At 25.5% G+C, this 22,068-nt stretch overlaps 3 protein-coding genes across 16 annotated transcripts in view; 2 read left to right on the forward strand and 1 right to left on the reverse strand.

Moving 5' to 3' along the window:
• Nucleotides 1-9,453, forward strand: part of sky (GTPase-activating protein skywalker) — a 38,785-nt gene extending 29,332 nt beyond the window's left edge. Inside the window, exons 3-12 of one of the 4 annotated variants that reach the window (XM_012495044.3) lie at nt 971-1,159; nt 1,423-1,547; nt 2,049-2,195; nt 2,509-2,643; nt 2,794-3,012; nt 3,507-3,536; nt 4,558-4,644; nt 5,984-6,142; nt 6,228-6,457; nt 6,752-9,453. In XM_012495044.3, coding sequence (XP_012350498.1) covers nt 971-1,159; nt 1,423-1,547; nt 2,049-2,195; nt 2,509-2,643; nt 2,794-3,012; nt 3,507-3,536; nt 4,558-4,644; nt 5,984-6,142; nt 6,228-6,457; nt 6,752-6,893 — 1,463 coding nt within the window. In that variant the 3' untranslated portion in view covers nt 6,894-9,453. The remainder of the gene's footprint in view (nt 1-970; nt 1,160-1,422; nt 1,548-2,048; nt 2,196-2,508; nt 2,644-2,793; nt 3,013-3,506; nt 3,537-4,557; nt 4,645-5,983; nt 6,143-6,227; nt 6,458-6,751) is intronic. The other 3 variants (XM_012495046.3, XM_012495045.3, XM_012495048.3) reach the window with 3 other exon arrangements.
• A 1,677-nt stretch (nt 9,454-11,130) lies between these two features.
• Nucleotides 11,131-18,031, forward strand: LOC100870492 (bcl-2-related ovarian killer protein). Of its 6 annotated transcripts, none has more exons than XM_086909652.1 (5): nt 11,131-11,470; nt 16,766-17,077; nt 17,225-17,615; nt 17,707-17,765; nt 17,856-18,031. In XM_086909652.1, exons 2-5 carry the CDS (start codon nt 16,811-16,813, stop codon nt 17,988-17,990), a joined length of 852 nt encoding a protein of 283 aa, XP_086765778.1. In that variant the 5' UTR covers nt 11,131-11,470; nt 16,766-16,810; the 3' UTR covers nt 17,991-18,031. The 6 variants fall into 6 exon arrangements, with proteins under 6 accessions (XP_086765778.1, XP_086765779.1, XP_086765776.1 ...); XM_086909653.1 differs by having other exon boundaries at nt 11,161-11,470; nt 16,766-17,068; XM_086909650.1 differs by lacking the exon at nt 11,131-11,470 and adding an exon at nt 13,969-14,715 and having other exon boundaries at nt 16,766-17,068; nt 17,707-17,775.
• On the reverse strand, nt 16,649-21,988 carry Oseg5 (intraflagellar transport protein Oseg5). 6 transcript variants are annotated; one of them, XM_012495043.3, is made up of 19 exons: nt 21,717-21,988; nt 21,465-21,643; nt 21,217-21,327; nt 20,961-21,139; nt 20,800-20,889; nt 20,587-20,724; nt 20,393-20,517; nt 20,065-20,313; nt 19,830-19,993; nt 19,557-19,754; nt 19,330-19,480; nt 19,077-19,248; nt 18,882-19,004; nt 18,674-18,813; nt 18,456-18,594; nt 18,083-18,356; nt 17,601-17,880; nt 16,953-17,090; nt 16,649-16,871 (listed from the first exon to the last, which is right to left on the reverse strand). In XM_012495043.3, the coding sequence occupies exons 1-16, from the start codon at nt 21,809-21,811 to the stop codon at nt 18,261-18,263; spliced, it is 2,349 nt and encodes a 782-aa protein (XP_012350497.1). In that variant the 5' UTR covers nt 21,812-21,988; the 3' UTR covers nt 16,649-16,871; nt 16,953-17,090; nt 17,601-17,880; nt 18,083-18,260. The 6 variants fall into 6 exon arrangements, with proteins under 6 accessions (XP_012350497.1, XP_086765772.1, XP_086765773.1 ...); XM_086909646.1 differs by having other exon boundaries at nt 18,083-18,380; XM_086909647.1 differs by having other exon boundaries at nt 21,465-21,638; nt 21,717-21,940.
• Nucleotides 21,989-22,068: the final 80 nt, after the last annotated feature.

Consider the following 22,068-nt stretch of genomic DNA (forward strand, 5'->3'; position numbering starts at 1 on the left):
TAAAGATATAGATACAAATAATTCATACATTTGCATGTATATATCTTTTTTATTTTTTATTTAGATTAAACAGTGCCAATATATTTTATAAGAGCATTATTTTAATTATTCCATGCTAATTATAAATTTATATTTATTTTATGAATCATAATACGCGAACTAGAAAGTTCGTATATTCCAATTGTATTTCACATTGATTTGTATTTATTGTTAGAAAAAGATGATATGTAACACCTTCATCCGGTTGGTGTGAAAAATGATCAATAAACAAGAAATTCAACTACTATAGGCAGTCAAATACGACGCTTAAAATGCTTAAAATAGATTACTTTAACTCTACTCTGTTAGGTTACGAATCCATTTGAGAGTAAAACTCTTGAAAGTTATTTTTTGCTGGTGGTTTACTGCGTTAACAGTGAAAATTAATATCAGATGAATCTACTGATATTTATTTATATATTTATATATTTCTTAATATAATTCGTTTTCAAAATATTTAATACAATCTAATTTAATTTCGATCCTTTTTTAAACAAAAAATTATCAATAATATTTAGATATAATTCTAAAATACAATAGTTTTATATAATAATATTTAAAAATTAATTTAAAAGCAGATAATAAAAATTTAATTATTAATTTTTTCTAAATTATATAAATTATTATTTACGCAATATTCAATATATATCATCAGGATATATCTGGAATTTTCAAGCTATAAGCTTCATAGACAACAACTTATCGATCTTCTTAAATTATTGAAAATCATATAATCTTCTGCCTTACGTAGTATCTTATACAATATTAAATCATATTATGATATATTACCTAAACCTTTCAAATTATCAAATATCAGATGTCGACAAGTTGTCATCGGAACTTATTAAGACCAAATGTTCCTCCACCTATTTTTGACTACCTTACTTGTTTTTATCAGTGGCGATTGATACATGGAATTGCTTGTTTACAGAACTGCCGGAAAAATCAATCATGTTACCACCATTCGTGGACAGTACTCATTGCCTGTCGTACCACCTGACGAGAAAAGGCAGGTGCGTTGCGGACAGGGTTGTATCTGTGCTGGGATACGCTTGTCCCGATATTACCTACAGTCCTTCTCTTTATCCCATCACGGCTCTTCTTCTTCACTTTATGCCAGGTAAGTGAAGTATTATAAATAAAATGAATATCCATTGCTCAGGGTTCACGATATAAGATAGAAGAAGGATTTTTCAACAAGATTTTTCTTCCATTTGTTCCACTAGCACAATAGAAATTCACATCGCGTGCTGTAAATCGAATTTCTTGTCTGTTCGCATAAATTAAGATGTTAGGCACGCGGTTGGATAGAATCCCAGTTTTATTAATAGTTTGAAATCAGAAATGTTCACGAGATTACCGTTTTCCATCCATCTGTTGCAGAGGAGGAGTGTTATCATTGTATGGCCAGTTTGGTTGCCGCTAAAGATAAGATGTTCATCACACAAACGAAGCTCCTTTACGAAGTTACCTGGAAAACTGTGGAACAAATTACGAAGAAGCATGTGGTATGTAATGTTAGACAATTCAAATTGTTCAAGATGAATCACGTTTTGATCATTCTAATTTGTTTGGCATGAAATGATCTACATTTTACACATAGATAATGTTTACCAAGAAATTGCAGCTGAAGTCCTCTGCTTCCCTTTAAAAATGTTGTTTTGATGATGATGTTGTAGCTATCTGCAAATGCAAATTATTTTTAAATTAAACAGGTTAGAACGGAATTTGTATAGATGTTTCTTAATGCTTGGAAGTGAACCGTGAATTTTCTAATGATTAATAATCTGAATATAATAAAAGAACCAATTATAAAAAGCTATAAGACTAATTAAGAAACGTTACATAAAGTAACGTGAATTTAAATTATACATAAAATTGTATGTTGAATATATAAAAAAAAACGCAAAAATCTTGTAGAATATTAATTAATTAATATAATAATTAAATTCAATAACTCTACGCATTCCTTATGGAAGAATATGTATAATTATAATTTTTCATTCAAGAAATCGGCAGCGGTACATTTAGCGAGGCACTGTTCTGGATCAAGAGCAGAGAGAATTTATATGGATTGGATGTGGTGGATTCTACAACTTCTTCCTTTCCAACATCTAGTCAGGGTTATGGATTGTTTTCTTCATGAAGGCATTAAGGTATTTACAAAATTCGAGTGGGATCAACTTGAAACATTTATGTTTTCTTTTATCGCATCTTTTCACGACACGTTAAAAAAGTATTATTGGCATTGATTCAAAACAAGGAAAAAGTTAAAGATATGTATAATATGGAATACTTTTCCAAGAATAGTATGAATGATAAATGCTAATGTTGACTATATGCCAGTGAAAAATCAGATGCGTGCATTTTTATACGTTGATTCTTCTTAATGTATGATACATAAAAATTAATACATATCTATAAATTATAAGTGCAGTTTCTATCATGTTAAATCTGTATTTGTTTTAGGTATTCTATCGAGTAGCAATGGCAATAGTTTTATTATTCTATAAACATTCATCGTTGCAAAATTCTGAATGGATGAACGAAATTTCGAAAAATGGAATTGATGCTGCACTTTCAAAATTCTGCAGGCAAATACCAGTAAGTATAATTATATAAAATCTTTAGCAAGGTTGTTGATGCATTATTAAAATCATCCAAAAAATCGATTAAATTAATAATTATAGCTCTTTTGATAGCTCATTTATATAATAAATATAAAATGATATAATATGCTTTGTAAATTTTTAGGTAACGTCAGCTAAATTTTTACGTACCGCATTTGGAATACGTGGACTCAGTTCAGCATACATATCAAGAGTATTTTTGCGCACAGAAATGGCTCTAAAAAGTAAAAGTGTTTTAACGGGATCCAGATCATTGGCAAGATCACGATCCACAGACAATCTGCCGACGAGTCAGTCTCAAGTCAATATTCAGATGATGTCACACACGCTCACGATACGAGAAGTATGTTATCTGTATTCTTTTTTTTTTTCAAAACAGTCCAAAAACCAAATATTTGACAAATTTTTTCCAACAAAGTATGGAATCATGTATATGCTTTATAAGATTTTATTTAATTCTATATGATTGTTCCTTTTTTTTGGATTCTTATATCTAATTAATGATAATAATCATTATAATATATAATCATATATAATCATAATTCAATATTGATATTTTAATAATGTTGATTCTCTCACTTATTTTCAAAATATAAAATTATATAAGACAATGCATATATGTGAGCCCATTATTTTTATCTTTAAATGTTGCGAATGATTCTTTATTTATAAGAAACTTGCAGGTTTAAAGGTTTAGTATCAACAGTTAATGTGATTAATGTTTTTTACTGTAAAATAATATAAGTAGACAAAGATGATGGATTAAGCAAATAATTTCTTAGGGTATTAGAATGCAAAATTATGCAAAAGCTGTTCAATGATTCACTTTGTTTTCAGAAAGAGTGTGAAGACACATACAAAGACAGGGTATTGTATAATTATCTTTTTGGGAAATGTGTTGTTAGTTTCATGTGCTCTGCCCTCTGTTCCTGAACTATACCTGTTACATTCATTCATACTCACTATTGTTACACTTATCGTGCCAGCTTTGTTGCTGTTAGCGTCTATCCACTTGCAGTTATTGCCTTTTTTGAACATTAGAAAATAACAAAGATTTCTTCCAATAAAATTTATATCTTCTTCTTATTAGGTCTTCTCTAGCTTTCAATGTTTCGCATATATGACATGCCAAATGTAATAATATAAGAATTTTATACGTACATATATATATATATATAAAATATACATATATATGTGTGTGTACATTCTGTCGAAAACGTTTATTCTTTACGTATATGTTTTATGAAAAACATTGAGAAATCAATTTATAATCAATTTATGACTGTTACTGGTGAGCTACACCAATGTGTTTGCTATCATTGATTGATAGGATAATCAAACTTATCTTTTAAGGCAAAAGAATAAAAAAAAAAGCTGTTAAAATTGCTTGAAATCGCAACATCAGTTATAATCGATCAGTGAATGCAGCAGCGTGCTTTATAAATTTCAGTCTATTTGCAGTTCAAATCACAATTTGATTGTTATAATTATATGGAAAAACCAAATAGCAAATGTTCAAACCGAACATTTTAATTTTATATAACTAATTATTTTTAATGCTTTAGTAGTATATTGATTACATCGTTTAATTTTTATTTTTGAGATCATTATATTGGTTATACTGGTTAACAATGACTCTTGAGCATTTCATTCATATATTCTACATTTTGTGTGATATTAGAAGAGAAACTCGAAAATATGGCCGATGTTTCTTGTTATGCTCTATGTCTCCGATGGTTTTAACCAGTGTTTCGTATAATATTTATTCTCATTTTCTGATATGCAAAGTTCAGCCAATGCTGTACTCCAATATAACTGACGGTTCTATGTTATCTTGTGTCATGCTGCGTTACTGGAATGATGATGGATTTAATGATCATGGGTGTAGGGTGCACACAGTCCTGGACCGCGTGCTCTGTCAATGGGCGTTTATCCCATACAAAGCATATGCTCCCAGATTCTAGACATGCCTGATGTAAGTACTTATGGCCAAAACTACGGTTCAAAACTAATCCAAAAAAAGAACAAAAAGTTCAACAGTAACAGAGTTTTCTGTAGTTCGTTGGTCGCCTTTCTGTGGCATGTCAATATTGTCGTTATTGGTGTATATAGCCGCCTTCAAGTATATATTATATAGGACGTTAATTTATATGGTATTATTATCTTTGGCTACTATCAAAAAGATACTAGCTTAAGTATGCAACATATATTGATTGAACGATGGTAGTTTAACAGATCTTCTAATAAAATTTAAAAAGAAAAGGCCAAATATATTGATATAAATGACATTTAATTGTCATTCACGTTCACAATATTAAGTATTAATTGATAATTATAGATTAAGTCGGCTTTTATAGTCATGATTTTGTTATCACTTCTCGTTGTATTTCTCTTTTTGCTTGAGGTTTAATGTTCTTATAGAGTATACACATTGAATTAAATAATGTATAGTCTGATTTATATTGATTAAACTAGTGCTTTCTCATATTCCTTTTTGATAAATTATATACTCAGTTTCTTTGCTAATTCGGCATGTGTTTCTCCTGTTTTATTTTCATGCATTTTTGGTATCTTTAAAATTTTCCCTCTTCAATTTTTATTAATTAGTATTATTACATTCTTTTTATATTCATAGATATATTAAATATTTTTTTATTTAACTAATATTCAAAAGGAATAATAAATGTAACAAACTCATAGTTATGATTTTTAATGGTTTCAATCTTCAAAAATATATATAGTCATATGTACATTTTTAATTATTAAACTCTTATCATGCCATTTGCATTGCTTCATCAAATAATCATTTCACAATTTCAATTCATTTAAAATCACAATTTATAATATTGTAACAATTCACTTTTATATTTGAATGATATTACCTTTTGCATGATGTTTTTGCATCTTGTATAAGCATATTTACTTTCCTAAATATTTCTTTTTTTTAATTTGATTTTTTGATAGTTTTTTTTACTACAATAATTGCTGTTTTTAGATTATGATTTTTAAAAAAATAATTATGTTATAAGATAATTATTAAAAAAATTTAATATAATTTATAAAATAAACATTTATATAAAAGAGTATGAAAAAAATAAATATCATTTTTTTTATATTATTTGGCTTTATAATTTTCTATTTTATTAATTTTTTTTTTCAGTCAAGCGCATGATCTACCGCTGCTGTGACTTAGTTTGTTGTATTTATGAACAATTAGAAAATTATTGAAAACTAATGTTTGCACATGTTTACAAATATCGATTATATATAATATTAATATTATATTAATTTTTTGTTTCTTTAATTTGTGACAGTTATTCACGTTATGGTCTTGGTTGCCTATGCGGATCACTATGTATCAACCAATTCTATTGTATACAACAGAAGAGCATGGTTGTTCTTTGACAACATTTTATGTAAGAGTAGAGCAACATGAACCAACCTTATTGATGATAAAAACATGCAATAATGAAGTAAGTTTTTTTAAAAAATTTTTTTTTTTGTTTTCATTTGAAACAATATTTAATACTCATTTTTTTCATTGCTTTTTTATTTAAGGTATTTGGTGCGTATTGTTCCACGAGATGGTGTGAACGTAATATGAAAAATGATAAAGGACAAAGACAAGCTTATTTTGGAACGGGTGAAACTTTCTTATTTAGTTTATATCCTGAACGAGCAAAATATCCTTGGGTGGGTATGGATTCTTCGCACAATGATCCTAAAGTTCATCATTCAGCTGAATTATTTATGGCAGCAGATTCCAAAATGATAACAATTGGCGGAGGGTAAGATTTTGTTAATGATATGAAATATGTAATATGTGTAAATGTATAAAATCTATGATATACAAAAACTAGAATATATTTTTATGAAAAACAAATAAATCCATTAGATACATTAATAGATACATTATAATTCTTATTTTCTTAAAAAAAAAAATAAATATTTTTGTAAAAATAAAAAACAATTCTTCATTTCCAAAATTATATATTATATATATAATAGTAAATTTATAAATACTGTGTATTTATATATATTTATATTATTTATTTATATTAAAAATTATTTTATTTGTTTAGAGATGGTCAAGCAATATGGATGGATGAAAATATAAGATTCGGAAAAACAGATCGGTGCTCTACATTTAATAATCCACCTCTCTGTGCCAGCGGCGATTTTGAGATTAGGGTACTAGAAGTGTATGGATTTGCCGGTGCTTGAACAGAAGACAGAACTTGGCACTACAACGTATCAGCATACTTGATTCCCTACTGCCATTTAACGACTCTCTTCTATATATATATATAGAATTGAAGAATATTATGTACAAGTTTCATATATGCGCAAAATTACCGTGTTTTTCCAGTCGCGGTATTTATGATGCATCTTCAGTCGTTTGCGGAGTACTAGTATTATTATATATGCATGTTTCGTTGTTGAGGCGCTATAAGAGGTTCTGTACCGATTGAGATTATATAGATTTATCTCCTTCGTTCTATTACGCTTGTTCGATTATTTGTCTCGACATTTGCAGACAATTCCTACGTTCATTGTGTCGTGAGTTTATTCTCAAATAGAGAATAATATGACACAAAATGGTTGCTAATGCATAGATTATAGCCTGCGACGTAATGAACATCGACAATAATCAACGTTGAGTCATCTTTTGTTATGTTAGAAATCTAATATCTAATATGTATATATGTAAGAAATGATTGGTTATTTACATGAATACTTAATATTCATTGGACCAGATGCTATCATTATATATATTTATATATTTGTGTATATACGTACATATACCTATATATACTGCAAATTAATTTCATCGAATCTATTGTTAATCTTCTAATTTGACAGTAATGCTCGTACACGTATGTGTTATGCCTTGCAATGTTTATTTACTTTAGTATTGTTATGGCTTGCTAAATCAGTTGTTGAATGTATGTAAGTGCAAACAAACGGAAGGAAAGAGTATTGTTTATACGTTATATATTGTGTCTGTCATGCGTTATCGTATACGTGTATATACGTGTGCACTGTATACATATGTATATGTTAGTCTCTTAATTTTTGTAAATATTATAAATAGTGCCCCTTGCGCAAATAAGTATGTGGAACAGAATTCATATACGTAAAATTAGTCGATTCATTCTACATTAATATAAACACGTATATAATGAAAATTTTACGTGAAATTACGCATTTATATTAATGTGAAGTAAATTAACTAATTTGTACATTAACAAATATTGATTAAGCATAGAAAGAAAAGAAACGAAGAAATATTGATGGCAGGGGGCGAATGGTACTTTGAACAACGATAATTTTTAATTTCTAGAAATGATTACATTAAAAAAAGAAAAGAAAAGAAAACAAATGTTGCTTTTGTCATATGTTGATTGACTAGTTTTTTAAATTAAAATACGAAAAGCCATAGTTTTCACGTAGTATATTAAGGATTTGTATATTTTATATAGATTACGTAAATTTATGTCGATAATAGGATAACAACTAGTACCAGTTATAAAAATCCATATATGTATAGAAAAAACAATATGATATTTTTTTTTTTTCAATATACTTCGGGCATTCTGATGACGCGTACTAGCGTTACTATCGTTATCCTTTGTCTCATTTTGTGATCAAATCTGTATCGATATCATACGATACATGATTAACTCTTAGAGTACCTGCTTCTGTGTTTAATTTCTTGTTTCTTTTTTTTTTTTTTTTTTTTTTTTTTTTTTTTTTTTCTTTTTTTTTTTTTTTTTTTGAATGAAAGGAAAAGTCGAAGAATGAAATTGAATGCATGGAAAAACTAAAGGTGTCGATTTTAGATTCCTTGGTTGTGATGTAGAAGTGGCTGGCACCACTTTTGTCCAAGTGACAATATTTACTAATTATATAACGTTTGCGTAGGAGGATCATGTATCTTTCACCCCCCGTCATGTCATCGACTGTAAAATAACACAATATGGAAAATGTTGTGCTATACGCGTTAAAGTCATTGAATTACTAAGAATCGCTCTAAAGAACGGAGTTTAAATTAAAATGCTCTGTACATCGGCTGAGTCACCTCTTTTGATTTTTATAATGTAGTCAATCATTAGTTAGTTTTTTCATATCGACTCTTTATAAAATCAAGGCGTAAATGAAAAATGAAAAAACAACACGACAAAGAACGATCAACACATTATACACTATGATATTGAACTCAATTTCAAATATAACCAGTGTTATAATATCGAATTTAGCTGTTCTATTGTTTTTTGATATTCATATAATATCAACGACATAGCTCATAACGAAAAGAAAATAATAGCGAATTACGTTCACTTTTTAAACGTTTTATAAATCTACGATAGTATTCTCGTATGTCACGTGAAGTTAATGAAAGTAAAAAAGGTATATTGCTGATCTCAATGAAAAAGCTGTACTATGATAAGATAGCGCAAAAATATGTAAAACACATTAAGACATTGATCAGATCATTGAAACAATTGAGTAATTCAACTTAAATATGAAAAGTATCGTTTTGAAAGATATATTTAGGACAATTGATTGTATGTAATTCTAAAGATATATATATATATAACTATATTTCAGATATGTGAAATGTGAAAGGTGTCACAACTGGAACAAAAAAATTAAGCAATCGACAGAATTTAATCTTACAAACACGATACGAAGTAAATGTGCATTTTGTACATGAGAATAGTTAAAGAAAAGGAAATCTGTGTACATGTATACATATGTTTCATATAATTAAATTATTGCATTATTAATTTATATTTATATAAATCATATACAATCCATATATTAATTGTTCAAATCAAAGTTTATGTTTCTACGTTAATCCTTTTCTTAACTGTTCTAAGATTCTTACCAGAATTAATGGTTGCAATTGTTGCTAGTATAATTATTTTTTGTGAAATTATAGTTGCGTGATAATTGAATGAATGAATATTTATTTATTGTGTATTCGTGATCGAGAGAAAGATGATAATGTGCTGACAATGAAAAGTATTATTATTCAAAGTTTCTAACGTAGCACAGCATAACATAAATTTACGTTAGAAAGTAATATATTACGTATATACGTACATACATACATATATATATAAATATAAATATGCCTATAAATGATGAGAAAAGGAAAATAAATGTAACTGAATGGAGTGTTTTCAAGCTTTCCGCAGTGTTGTTATACTATACATATATATATATATATAATGTAAGTTGTACTATTTCCGAAGAAAATTGTTGCCTCTCGATGCTACTTTATCATATCACCGTTGTGAATAGAATATTGTTATACGAATTTATCATCTCACTTATTGTTCCTTCTATTTTAAGAAGGATATTTCATGTGACATTCTTTATTATATAAATATACTGCATGTGATCCCAAAAAACCAACATGTAAAACTAAATTATAATGTAAAATCTATTTAAAAGAAGATATCCCAAAATCCTTTAAAATGTTATAGATAAGAAATAAATGAAAATAATTATTATTTAAATTCATATAAAAACAATTTAATAGTAATTTTGGACTATACATTTTAACAATATTAATGATAATTTAACAAAATTTTCAAAATTTAGACAATCAAATATCAACTTTTTTAACGATCAATTACATTTTACAAAATTTATAGTAATTTAAGTAATACTTAAAAAAAATATATAAAATATTATCATTAGAATCCTTTACATCTTTAGTGATCATTTTCAACAGATGCAAAACTTGAATTATTAGAAATAATCGATATTATTTTAATTATTTAAAATTAATATACATGATAAAAATTTAATGATCATTATCATTATATAAATATCAATATCATTATATAAATTTTTAATCATAAAAAATATTTTAAAAAATGTCATCTTTAAATATTTGTATTTATTATTTAAAGATTATAATTGATCATTAAATTATAATTGTATTAAGATTTTTTACATTTAATATTTAATATTATGTATTCATATATTTTTCATGTATTATTATGGTCATAAAACTTTTTGATTTTAATTATAACAATAATATTTAACCATTTAAATCCTTTTTAATATGATTGATAGTGTTATTTTTATATGTATGATTAGATTATCAAATTTATAAAATTATTTTCATCTGAAATCTATTATATTTTCATTCATATATTTCGTATATACTCAATAACATTCTAATGAATTTATACAATAAATCAATGAATATTTTATTATATTAAGTTATTTTAAAAAAAATGAATTGAAAAAATATTATGAAAATTTTTATATTTTAGAATAATTCTATTTACACATATACATACATATGAATAAAAAATTAATTTCAATTTTTCTTAAAATTTTTTAAAATATGTTTCTTTATGAAATATTTTTTATATAGTGACTCAACCGTTGTACAACGATGCAAGTAGGGATAACATTCGCACGGCGTTCATATAACGCTTTCAAGTTGTATCATATGTAATTGAAAGTCACCAGTATTGTTTGCGCTGTGTTCCCTACAATTTCGATGCGTCGCATCGTGTTCTCGCATCTTTCGATAACTATAATCTTTATTTTTCTTTTCTTTTTCTTAACTATAAAAATAATCTAATTAATATAAAATCGCTGTGTTCTAACTGAAATGAATCGTGGTAGAAACTTTTAATATAGTGTATAACAAAGTGATTGAACGTACAAATTTCCACAAAAGTGTGTGGAACCAATTTCACGCATGAAATACAATTGTGCGATCATCAAAGAAAAAAACGATAACTCTCCGTACTTCGTTAATATTCAAGGTAATAATATAGCTTCTTGTTGAAACACATGCAAATAATTAATTGTCAATAAAAAATAGATAAATAAAATTTTATGTTAGTTGTAATAATAATTTAATAATATTTTTCCTATTAAGAAATAACTTTTCCTTATCGAAAATGATATTTTGTAATAATATCTTAACTGTGATTGTTTAGATTATTCGAATATTCATATCATATCGAATGTTATAAATACTCTGTTTTATTTTTTTTATATTAAAAAAATTTTTAAATCATCATTTGTTAATCATTGCAAGTGATAATAAAGAGAGTAATTTTGTATGACAAAACTTGTTTCATTTTTTTGGGAAAATTTCTAAAAAGTGGGGGGTATGGCCGTTACCTGAAGAATATGTAGCCCGCATCTTTTATGTTGTCTCGACCTATTTTCGTACTGTTAGTTATGCGTCGCCCTTTCAATTTTATATTTCTTTTTTTTTTCTTCTTCTTCCTTACGTCATCTTTGAAATTTATCGGCGAGTCTAATCGACAAAGCAATAAAATATGTAAATTTATGTAAAGAAACGATATAGCAGCTATTAACAAGATATCAATAATTTAAAAAAAAGAAATATCTAATAAAATGTGTTTTATTAACATTACAATTTAAAATTGATATTTCTTTAGATTCTATAGTTGAGTCTATTTCATTATTTCAATATAAAATTAATTAATATAATAATAATCATAAATTATAATAAATGTTATTTTATATATATATCATATTGGTGCTTTTACACATATAATATATATGGTTTTAAATATGTTTATCTAATGCTTAAATATTTCATTTTCATATTTACTTTTTTTTGTTTTCTTTAATAAATGATTCTTGTTTTGTCATAAAAAGATGTTAAAATATGCACAATATTATCAATAATTATTAATTTGAATCATCTTACTTGATGAACTACTAGGAAATTATTTGTGCGCATGTGCGTAAAACATCGCATAACTGATAATAAAATAAAAAGAATAAAAAGAGAGCGGGAAAATTTTCAATTTTTTAATAATTTCTCATAAAAATTGTATTTCTTTATTAATTCGAAAATTTATTCGAAAATTAATTTATTTATTTATTTAATTTTTCTTTTTTCTTAATGCTTTACATTCGTATTTCGTGAGTGATATCAATGTACGTGCCTCAAATACGAACTATGTTCGCAAAAGGCCACGATTGATGATTCGAAGAATTCGATACGTTCGATACTGGCGCTCGAAGTAAGCACTTTCTCGGAATAAAGAATCACTTACTTGATCGATTCGCTTTCTCGAAATGTGATTTATATTCTTTCTCGATATTCTTACGTTTATGTTGACTTTAACTGCGCGAGAAAATTTATTGGCTCTTAGCCATTTAATTGTTATACGCTCTCGTTGATTTATCGATTAAAGACAATTTATTTTCAATTAAATTCCGATACTTATTGTGCACAAAGTTTATTTATTCAAATTTATATTTTCGAATAAAACAATGTTTAAGATAAATAAACCAATACAACTATAATTAAATTGTAAGATATTTTATGATTTATGTTTTTTTCAATATATTAACAAAATTAATTGATGATTCAACGAAGAATATGCAATTTTTCCGTAATAATTTTAATAATAATGTATCTGTGAAATAGCTCAAATTTTGAATAATAAATTTAAAAAAAATTTTATACTAGTTAAATATTTTATATTAGAAAAAAATTATATTTCATGGATATTTTAATATTCATTTCAATATTTTTGATCATTTTTTCACAATATAAAATCTAATTTTCAAATTTGAATGTTTTTTTTTTTTACATAAAATATATATAATAAAATATTACTTTATTATTATTATTATATTATATTAATTTATCATGAAAGTTTTTAAATTACAATAACATACGTGATAGAAAACCGCAAATATTTATATATTTTTAAAAATAATAAAAAATTGAACAAAATTTAATTTTAAGTAATACAACAATATATTTCTCTTGAATGTTTCATAATTTTGATCACGTTCATGCCATCTGCACGTTTCTATGCAAAACTTTTCAAACAAGACACGTGATAAATGTTTTTTACATATATAATTATCTAACACTTGCCTATACAATTTTGCTGATTATAAGCTCGATTTTTCATCGATAACGTTTTTAATTAAAACTAAAAAAGTTTTTTTACATTTAGTCTTTTGTTTAATTATATATATTAAAAATTTATTAATTATAATTAATTTTATTTTTTGATTATATATAAATAGCAAATTGTAATAAATTATTTAAGATTGTAGATACAGGTTATAGATTATAATCAATATTGTCAATGATGTTATATAATGTTATATATAAATATATAGGAAATGAATTAATAAATATCATTTACATATAAAATCTTTAATATTATTAAGTATCAACAATTACGTTTTAATACATCTTAAAGTTTCAACACATTTATTATATTATACATATTATACATATGTATAAATTATAAAATGGTTGAAATTAAAATTTTAAGTAAAAACAAAATTCTATTAATTCTAATCATATTGTTGCGAACGTTTCCATGCAATAAATAATTAACGCAACTGTGGAAATGATGTCAGTTTTCCATTTTTGTTCAAGTATCTTTTTAAAATTTAATTAATTGCTATTCTTTCCTAAGCAATTAGTTCATTGCTCTAATTATCAATTAATTTAATTTAGTTTCCTCTTAAAGTAGCTAAAAGTAATTATAACTAATTCATCTAGAAAAAGTAATTATAATAACTAATTATGATTTTCTTTCTTAAATCAATTTACTAAATTTCAAGAATAATTTAAATCTCATTATAAATGTGATTGCAATTTTTCAAATTAATTGCTTCTTTATTTTGATTTTCGAAGAATAAAAATCATTATCTTCATGCTATAACTTCATGCAAGATACATCAATAAGAAATTAACGTTATTCATCGTTTAAAAAAATGCAAAAATGACGACTTTATTATCAGTACTGCATTATTGTAGCACGGAAATAAACCTTGGAAATTGATAAAACAAACGATTTAACGCGCCGTCGCGCATACTTCTCGAACGATAATCAACCGGCCAGTTATACCGTTGATAAGCGATAATTCAGTAACATATTACGCATATAATGTGTATATGGAATGAGTTAGATGACAGTGAAATGGTTGCACGTTAATCACAATGAAGATGGATTTTCATTTGGGGGTGCAGGAGGAGACGGCATTGCTGATGGTAAATTCATTCAACTCTGCGCTTTGTGTTTACAGATTTAATGTATTCCATATCCTGTAGTTTGACACACTCGCTTAGAGATTTCGCTTAGAGAGATTAGAGAATTAAGAATTTCTATTAAGTGAAGAAAAATATATTTCATGTCATTTTTTTAACATGCTTAAATTTAAACAGACTGAGTGGCAAGATTTTTCTGTTTTTTTTTTTTTTTTTTTAGTTTTCCAATTTTTCTATTTTTTCTTATTTATTTTTTTTTAAATTTTCAATTTTTTTCAATGAAATATTAGATAACTTTTACTTCTTCACGTCTCTATTTTCTTTAAATCTTCATTATTATTCCATCTGATTAATTGTATTTATAAGATAATATCGATTATTAAGATTATCAGAAACTAATCGTATAAAAAATTTTTTTCTTTAATAATTCTTATAATTATAAACACTTATAATTATCTCTTGATAATCATTCAATATTTAATATACTTATATCTTTTACTTAATAAAAATGTAATACAATAAAGTATGTATAAGTTAAATATTTATTATATTATGCTTTCTAATTAATTTTTGTAACATTAAATAATTCTTAATTAAATCTTTTTTTTTCATTTTCTGAATTAATTTTCAATTTGTATCTCTTTTCTTATATTTACTAAAACATTTAGTATTTTGATCTTTTAATAATATAAACTATAAATCAATATTTTTATTTATAGGATATTTACTCTTTTTAATTGTAGATATTTATAATCTCCTTTACTATTTAGATAAGATTAGGATACAAATGAATAGAATAATAGAATTATTTAAACTCTCAAATAATAATTGACTAACTAGACATTATTGATAACTGATAATTAACATTCAAACGAATCAAGCATTGACAACATACAATTAATTTTTCAATTTTGTTGCCTTTGACTTCACTATACAGATATAAAATAATTTTTTTTATGAATTGATTTATAATTAGAAAGTCATAAAAATTTTCTTGAAAATCATTAGTTTTCAATATAATTTTCAAATCTAATAAATAGATTAACTTGTTTACAAAAATATATTGTTTTTTAAATATAAAATCGATCGAGATAAATATTTCTTGTTTTTATATTATATATTTTCTCTCTTTTCTATGTCTATATGCTTTCATTAATTCTACTATTCAAATTTACTATTAAAACAAATATAAAAAATATTTAATTTCCAAGTATAAAGTATAAATTTTTTTTTATTTTTTTTTAACTTGAATACATTATACTTTTCAAAAAATTTAACTCTTTTTTTAATTTCATGATTGTATTTTTAAAATATAATATTTTAATTAATGTCTCATTTCAATTAACGAATCACGCGGATATCAAATTAATTTAAAAATGACATACCAGACCTAATTCTGCTCGTTAAAAAGGTAAATGATCGAATGAAAATGAGTAATATACATACAATAAGATTGTATCTTACCAAGGCGGAATACAAAGTACCGCGAAGCATATCAAATAGCTGCACTAAATAAGGCTGCGAGATAATATCAGCTATACTTGCAGAATAATAATTACGTTACGATGCCTGGTGTGAATATACAGCTTTTTGTAGTAACAAGGAGAGAAGAATCTATCATCATTCTTTTTTCGTAATATGCGTGATAGTGTGTATTTGTATATTTTAAGATTATAATAAAGGAATTGAAAATATTCATTAATAGTTCTTTTTGAAACCGCAAGAATTATTCCTACAAAATTAAAATATTGTTAGAATAGATTTACGATTAATTTTCTATTTAAAGAATTATGCTAAACATAATTACTTTTTTATTTCAATTCTTGTCTTTAGTTCATAAATTTTTAAAAAAATTTAATGCAAACTATTAATGATATAAAATGAATTAATTTTATACGAAATTCTTTCTATTGAATTCATAAATTAATAATCAAAATTTTTAATAAGTTAAATGTTTATTTATTTTTTTTCTTTATAAATAAAGAAAAAAAATTATTCTTCGTTTTAAGAAACAAAATATTAAATTTTTTAACAATCATTAAAATTTTTCAAGCCTGAAAAACCTGAATGGCAGGAATTCTCCACGGAAGATCCTTCAATGTCTGGATTCGTCGGATCTTTACGTGGCTTGGAAGACAACTCTGGAAATGCAGGACAACCTTATCGCAGAAATAGTCTCGCATTATCTCTTCATTCGAATTTGGCAGCTTTTCCAGTTGCTAATAATCAAGAAGTCTCACCTTTTCATGTAGTTGATTCGGCGCGGAGAAGATTTAGCAATGTTAGTGATGTTGTATCCAGAAAAATTTCTCATACAATTCGATGGAGAACGGTTTCAGCCTCAATCGAGCTTACGGTATCTCAAGTAATATCATTATCTGAAATATAAATTTCTTAAATATTAATTAAATAATTTTATTAAGAATTAAAACATAACATTTATTATTTAACATTGAAAATAAAATTAAAAATTAAAATTTGAAAGTAATGATTTATTTAATTAATGATACAGGGATCTTCCTTATGTGCTCAATATATCCGAAATCGTTTGAAACGGTCTGGAATCTTTCATCGAAAGCTTGGATTGAAAAGAATGAGAAGTGCTATGTTGCTTCCTGGTGGTGCAGTTGTGGGAGAAGTTTATCCAGAATTAGTATCAGTTGGAGCTGAACTCGAGAAAATGCATCCAAATTTATTTAATCGTGTTGCACGACAAATTGGATGTGGTAGTTTCTCATCAGAACAGTCTGCTAGTGAAGCTATTGTGGATGTCTCTAGAGAGATGATCAGGAATGGTGAGATGACTTGGAGTAAAGTGATAGCTCTTTATGCAATTGCTGGTGGTATTGCCGTGGATTGTGTACGTCAGGGCAAACCTGAATATTTACCTGCCATACAGAGAGGTAATTATTTTAAAATTAAAATTATATTTCTTTTGATATTTTGGCCTTAAAAGTATTTTAATTTAATATTTAAAAATTTTTTTCATTCAAGGAATGACAGATGTTTTAGAAGAAGATCTTGCTGCATGGATCCAAGCTAATGGAGGATGGGTAAGACAAAGTAAATTAGATAGAATAGAATAAAAATATAATAGTCAAGTATTAATTTAAAAAAAGATTTTTAAGATATTTTTTTTTCAGTCCGCCTTAGCAACGCGATACAGATCTGTAACAAAAGAAACTACATGGCATTCGCGAAAACTTATCCTATTATTTATATTCACTACTTTGATTATTTTTATGATTTCTATGTTTTTAAAACTTTTAATTTTATAACAAAAATTAAATATAAGTAAATATAAAAACTGATTTACTAATAGAGTATTTAAATATAAACCTAAATTAGTTGTAAAATATTTATATATTACCTTCATAAACAATTCATTAAACATTTCATTTTGACATTTTATATATCTATTTAAAATGTTTCCACTTTAGTAATTAAAAATTTTATTTAACTAAGATATTTTAAAATACAGGTTCATTATAATTTATTTTTACATATTTTAATAAGTAATTTGTATAAATGAAAATACCGTTATGCTTTCATATACGTATTTCTTGATCAAGCATTTCGTTTTTTTGTGTTTCTATTTCCGATAATTCTTCATCTCGTTTAAATGAAGTATCCTCGATAATCTCCTGGTGAAAATAGTTTTGGTCTCACTAGTTAGTAAAAAAAGACAAAATTATGTGCAAAACATTTGAAACAGAGTGATAAAGTAAGAGTATTTAATTTACTTGTGTCTTTGCAACATTTGCCATATATGCAAGAAAACTTTGATTCGTTTCTTTTTTATTAATTACTTGAAGATATTTCTTTCTTGTGTTTAATACTTCATCCAATTGCTTTTTATGTCTGATTGCTAATTCTAATGCTCTAATAATTAATAATTGATAAATTAAAAAAAAAACAATATTATTGATTAAAAATTTTGTTTATACATTAAAAAAAATACCTATTCCAATTGTATACTTCAATATTAATTCGTATAGCTTCCTCTATTAATCCATTTTGCAAAAGTATACCTTCTGCAGTTAACAAATCTCCTGACAAGAGTGCCATTTCTGCTAGCCTTTCTGTTTTATTTGGTAAACTCTAATTTTGAAAAATTTAAATTATTAATTTATTTAGAGAAATAGAAATTAGTAGAATAAAATTATTACCTTTATATACTGAATATAATCAACTTTATCATATCGAGAAATTGCTGCATATGCTTCTTCTGCAGCGTTTAATTCTTTATTATCAGTTGCTATAACGGCCATACAAGTCCACAATATTTCATTCTATTAATAATTTTTATATTTTAAAAAAATTTTGATTTACTATAAAAAAAAGGAAGAAGAAATATTAATTACTTGAGCGATTCGACAAAGCGATAACGCTTCTTTCCATTTCTTGTTTAAAATATGTTGATAAAGACTAATAAAAAATGTATAAAAGGAAGAAGCTACTAATGCTCCATCACCACGTCGTATCATTACTATCCCATTATAAACATTTGCTATACTTGGTTGTTTACCAAATTCACTAAAGATATAAATAAACTATATATATCATTATTAAAAAAAATAACAAAATATATTTTGTATAATAGAAATAAAAGAAAACCTGCTTTCTTTATCGATTCTTGTCTTTCGTATAATTTTACGATCACTATAATGTACACAATTAGGACACAACCATACAGATAATGTTGCATCCAACATCGCCGCTAAAACATTTGCATCAGTAGCCCATGCAATATCTTGCGCCATAGCGGCTGAAAACATGAAAAATTATAGAAATTTTGCTAAAATTGTATATTAAGTAACAAATAATTTTTTAAAATTACATACCTATTTTACATACTCTACCAAAACCAGTGGTTCTTATAGAAATAAGAAATAAATCTTTATTTATATCGATTAATGCTACTTGTCGATCTGTTACACCGCCAATATAATTTAACGCAACTCTTGTAATATTTTGAAGATGTGTATAAGTCTGACTTTCTGTTATAGGTTTATTGTAAGCCATTTCCAATACATGAAGTACTAAAAAATAATTTTTAACATCAATTTTTTTACATTTATCTTTTTGTGTTCATTGAAATATTTATTTAATCGTACATTTTTCGTTACTTTGCGATCGTATAACTAAAGTATCAGAACATACTGATATACAAGGGGAATAAAGTCGTTCCTGTGTCATTCCTTTCCATTTTGGAGTTCCTAATAAACGACCTTGATAACTATATAATGATACAGTATTCCATTCAATTAATAAAAAATGCCTATAAAATAATACATTTTAAATGTTATTTCTTCTAAAATTTTTGTTCTATGTAAAATAATTAATATCTACTTTTCTGCAAGAAGTATTGCTGATACACTAGTATTTTTCAAATCAAATATGGCAGGAGTATTCCAGTTTACTACAGAATAAACATGACATTGTGCTGGTGTAATTACAACTAAATAATCAAAACCAAATTCTAGCTGAACTACACGATCTGATATCTCTAATTCTTCTCGTGTTTCATTACCCACATCTCTGATTTCAATCACTTTTCTTTTAATCAATGTGGCTTCATAATTATTCCACTCCAATCTCCTATTTTTCATTGATATTAAGTGTACAAGTATAAATATAATTATTTAAAACAATAATTTAATTTTATATCTTTTAATACCTGTCTATTATATGTCCTGTTAATACATTTCCATTACTGCAAGCCATAGCTACTTGAGTACTATCACTTGACCAAGCAATACTATATATGCTTCCAGAATTAATTTTTTCTAACGAATGAGACCACTAAAAATATATATATAATATCAATAAAAAAAGACACATTAAATATTAAAATATGTAATTTGAACTAACTCCTGTTTTATCACAAAGTTTGATTGTATTAAATAATCCAACAGCAAAGTAATCTCCAGAATAACTCCAACTTAGTGCTGTAATAGGATGATCTTCGACATTGCTAGAAAATAATTGAGTACCGTTAGAATCCCATACCTTGAAAAAAAATTTAACTTCTCATTAATTCTGTTATTTGTTATAATTAAATTTTATATTAAGTTTATGTTCTACCTTATATTTACAATCTTCCCCACCAGAAATGATTAATCCATGAGTGTGATTCCAACATAAAACCAAAATTAGACCATCGTGTGCTAATAACTAATAAAATATAATTTTTTAAACATTATTCTATAATTGTAAAATATTATATACTTGTAAGTTTGTCTAACCTTTCGAGGTTTGGAATTAGAATTAAGTGATTGAAAAGTTAAGTGAGCCCCTTGAGAATATAATACTGTTGTACAATCTAAACTCCAAGCAGCAGATAATATGGAAAACATTCCTTTAACTATAATAGAACGAAGCATGCCACTACGTGACCATACTTTTATCAAACCATCCTCTCCAGCTAAAATATAATAAAAAATTAACTGAATTATAATCAATTTTGTATCATATATATTTTTGTAAAGTGTTTTTAACTACCAGTCAAAAGAGCAGAACCATCATTGCTCCATCTACCTACTGTTGTTGCTCCTTTATGAGCATCTACACTTTTTTCTATACGTCCATTTTTATTAACTAAATGATATTTTCCTATAACAAAAATATTAAGATAAAAACTATTAATATTATAATATTATAAATATTAAAATATATAAAAAATATATAAAATAATATAATTATAAAATTTCTAAGAACTCTTAATACTGAAAAAATAAAATTACAAATACCATCAGCTGTAGTAATTAAGAGAATATCTAATGATTGTTTTTTTGTAATTAACACTGCATAATTTGGTCGCGGATGCCATTGCATGTCGGTCGGATAAAAATCATCGGGAAATTCTGTAATAATACTGGAATGTGCAATTCCACCTTCCAAATGCCATGATATTAATAAATGATCTTCTCTATCATAAAGAGAAAAATATGATGATTTTATGTAACTATTTAGATTTTTATTTTATAAATATTAAATCATACCCGCAAGAATAAATTTCTTCTGTCGAATTCCATGCAACACAAGTTACTAAACGCTTGTGACCATTACGATTTTGTGCAGAAATTTTAAATCTCATTATATTTACTTATTATTTTAATTTATGTCTAAATATATATGTAAAAACGTTCACAATTTTATGTAAAATTACTATATATTTGATATTAAAAAATGTGAATATATTCCATGTACAAATTCAATCGCGTGTTTAATCAAATTTTGAAGTATTTGTTGGTATATACTTGGTTACTATAGTAACACAATATCACAATATATATTACATATTAGATATTATATTCATAATTTAATGGAATAAAATCTTACTTATTTAACGAT

This window comes from Apis florea, unplaced genomic scaffold (genome assembly GCF_048593485.1).
Source record: "Apis florea isolate Af1SG1 unplaced genomic scaffold, ASM4859348v1 contig_3158_pilon, whole genome shotgun sequence".
NCBI classification, from domain to species: Eukaryota; Metazoa; Arthropoda; class Insecta; order Hymenoptera; family Apidae; genus Apis; species Apis florea.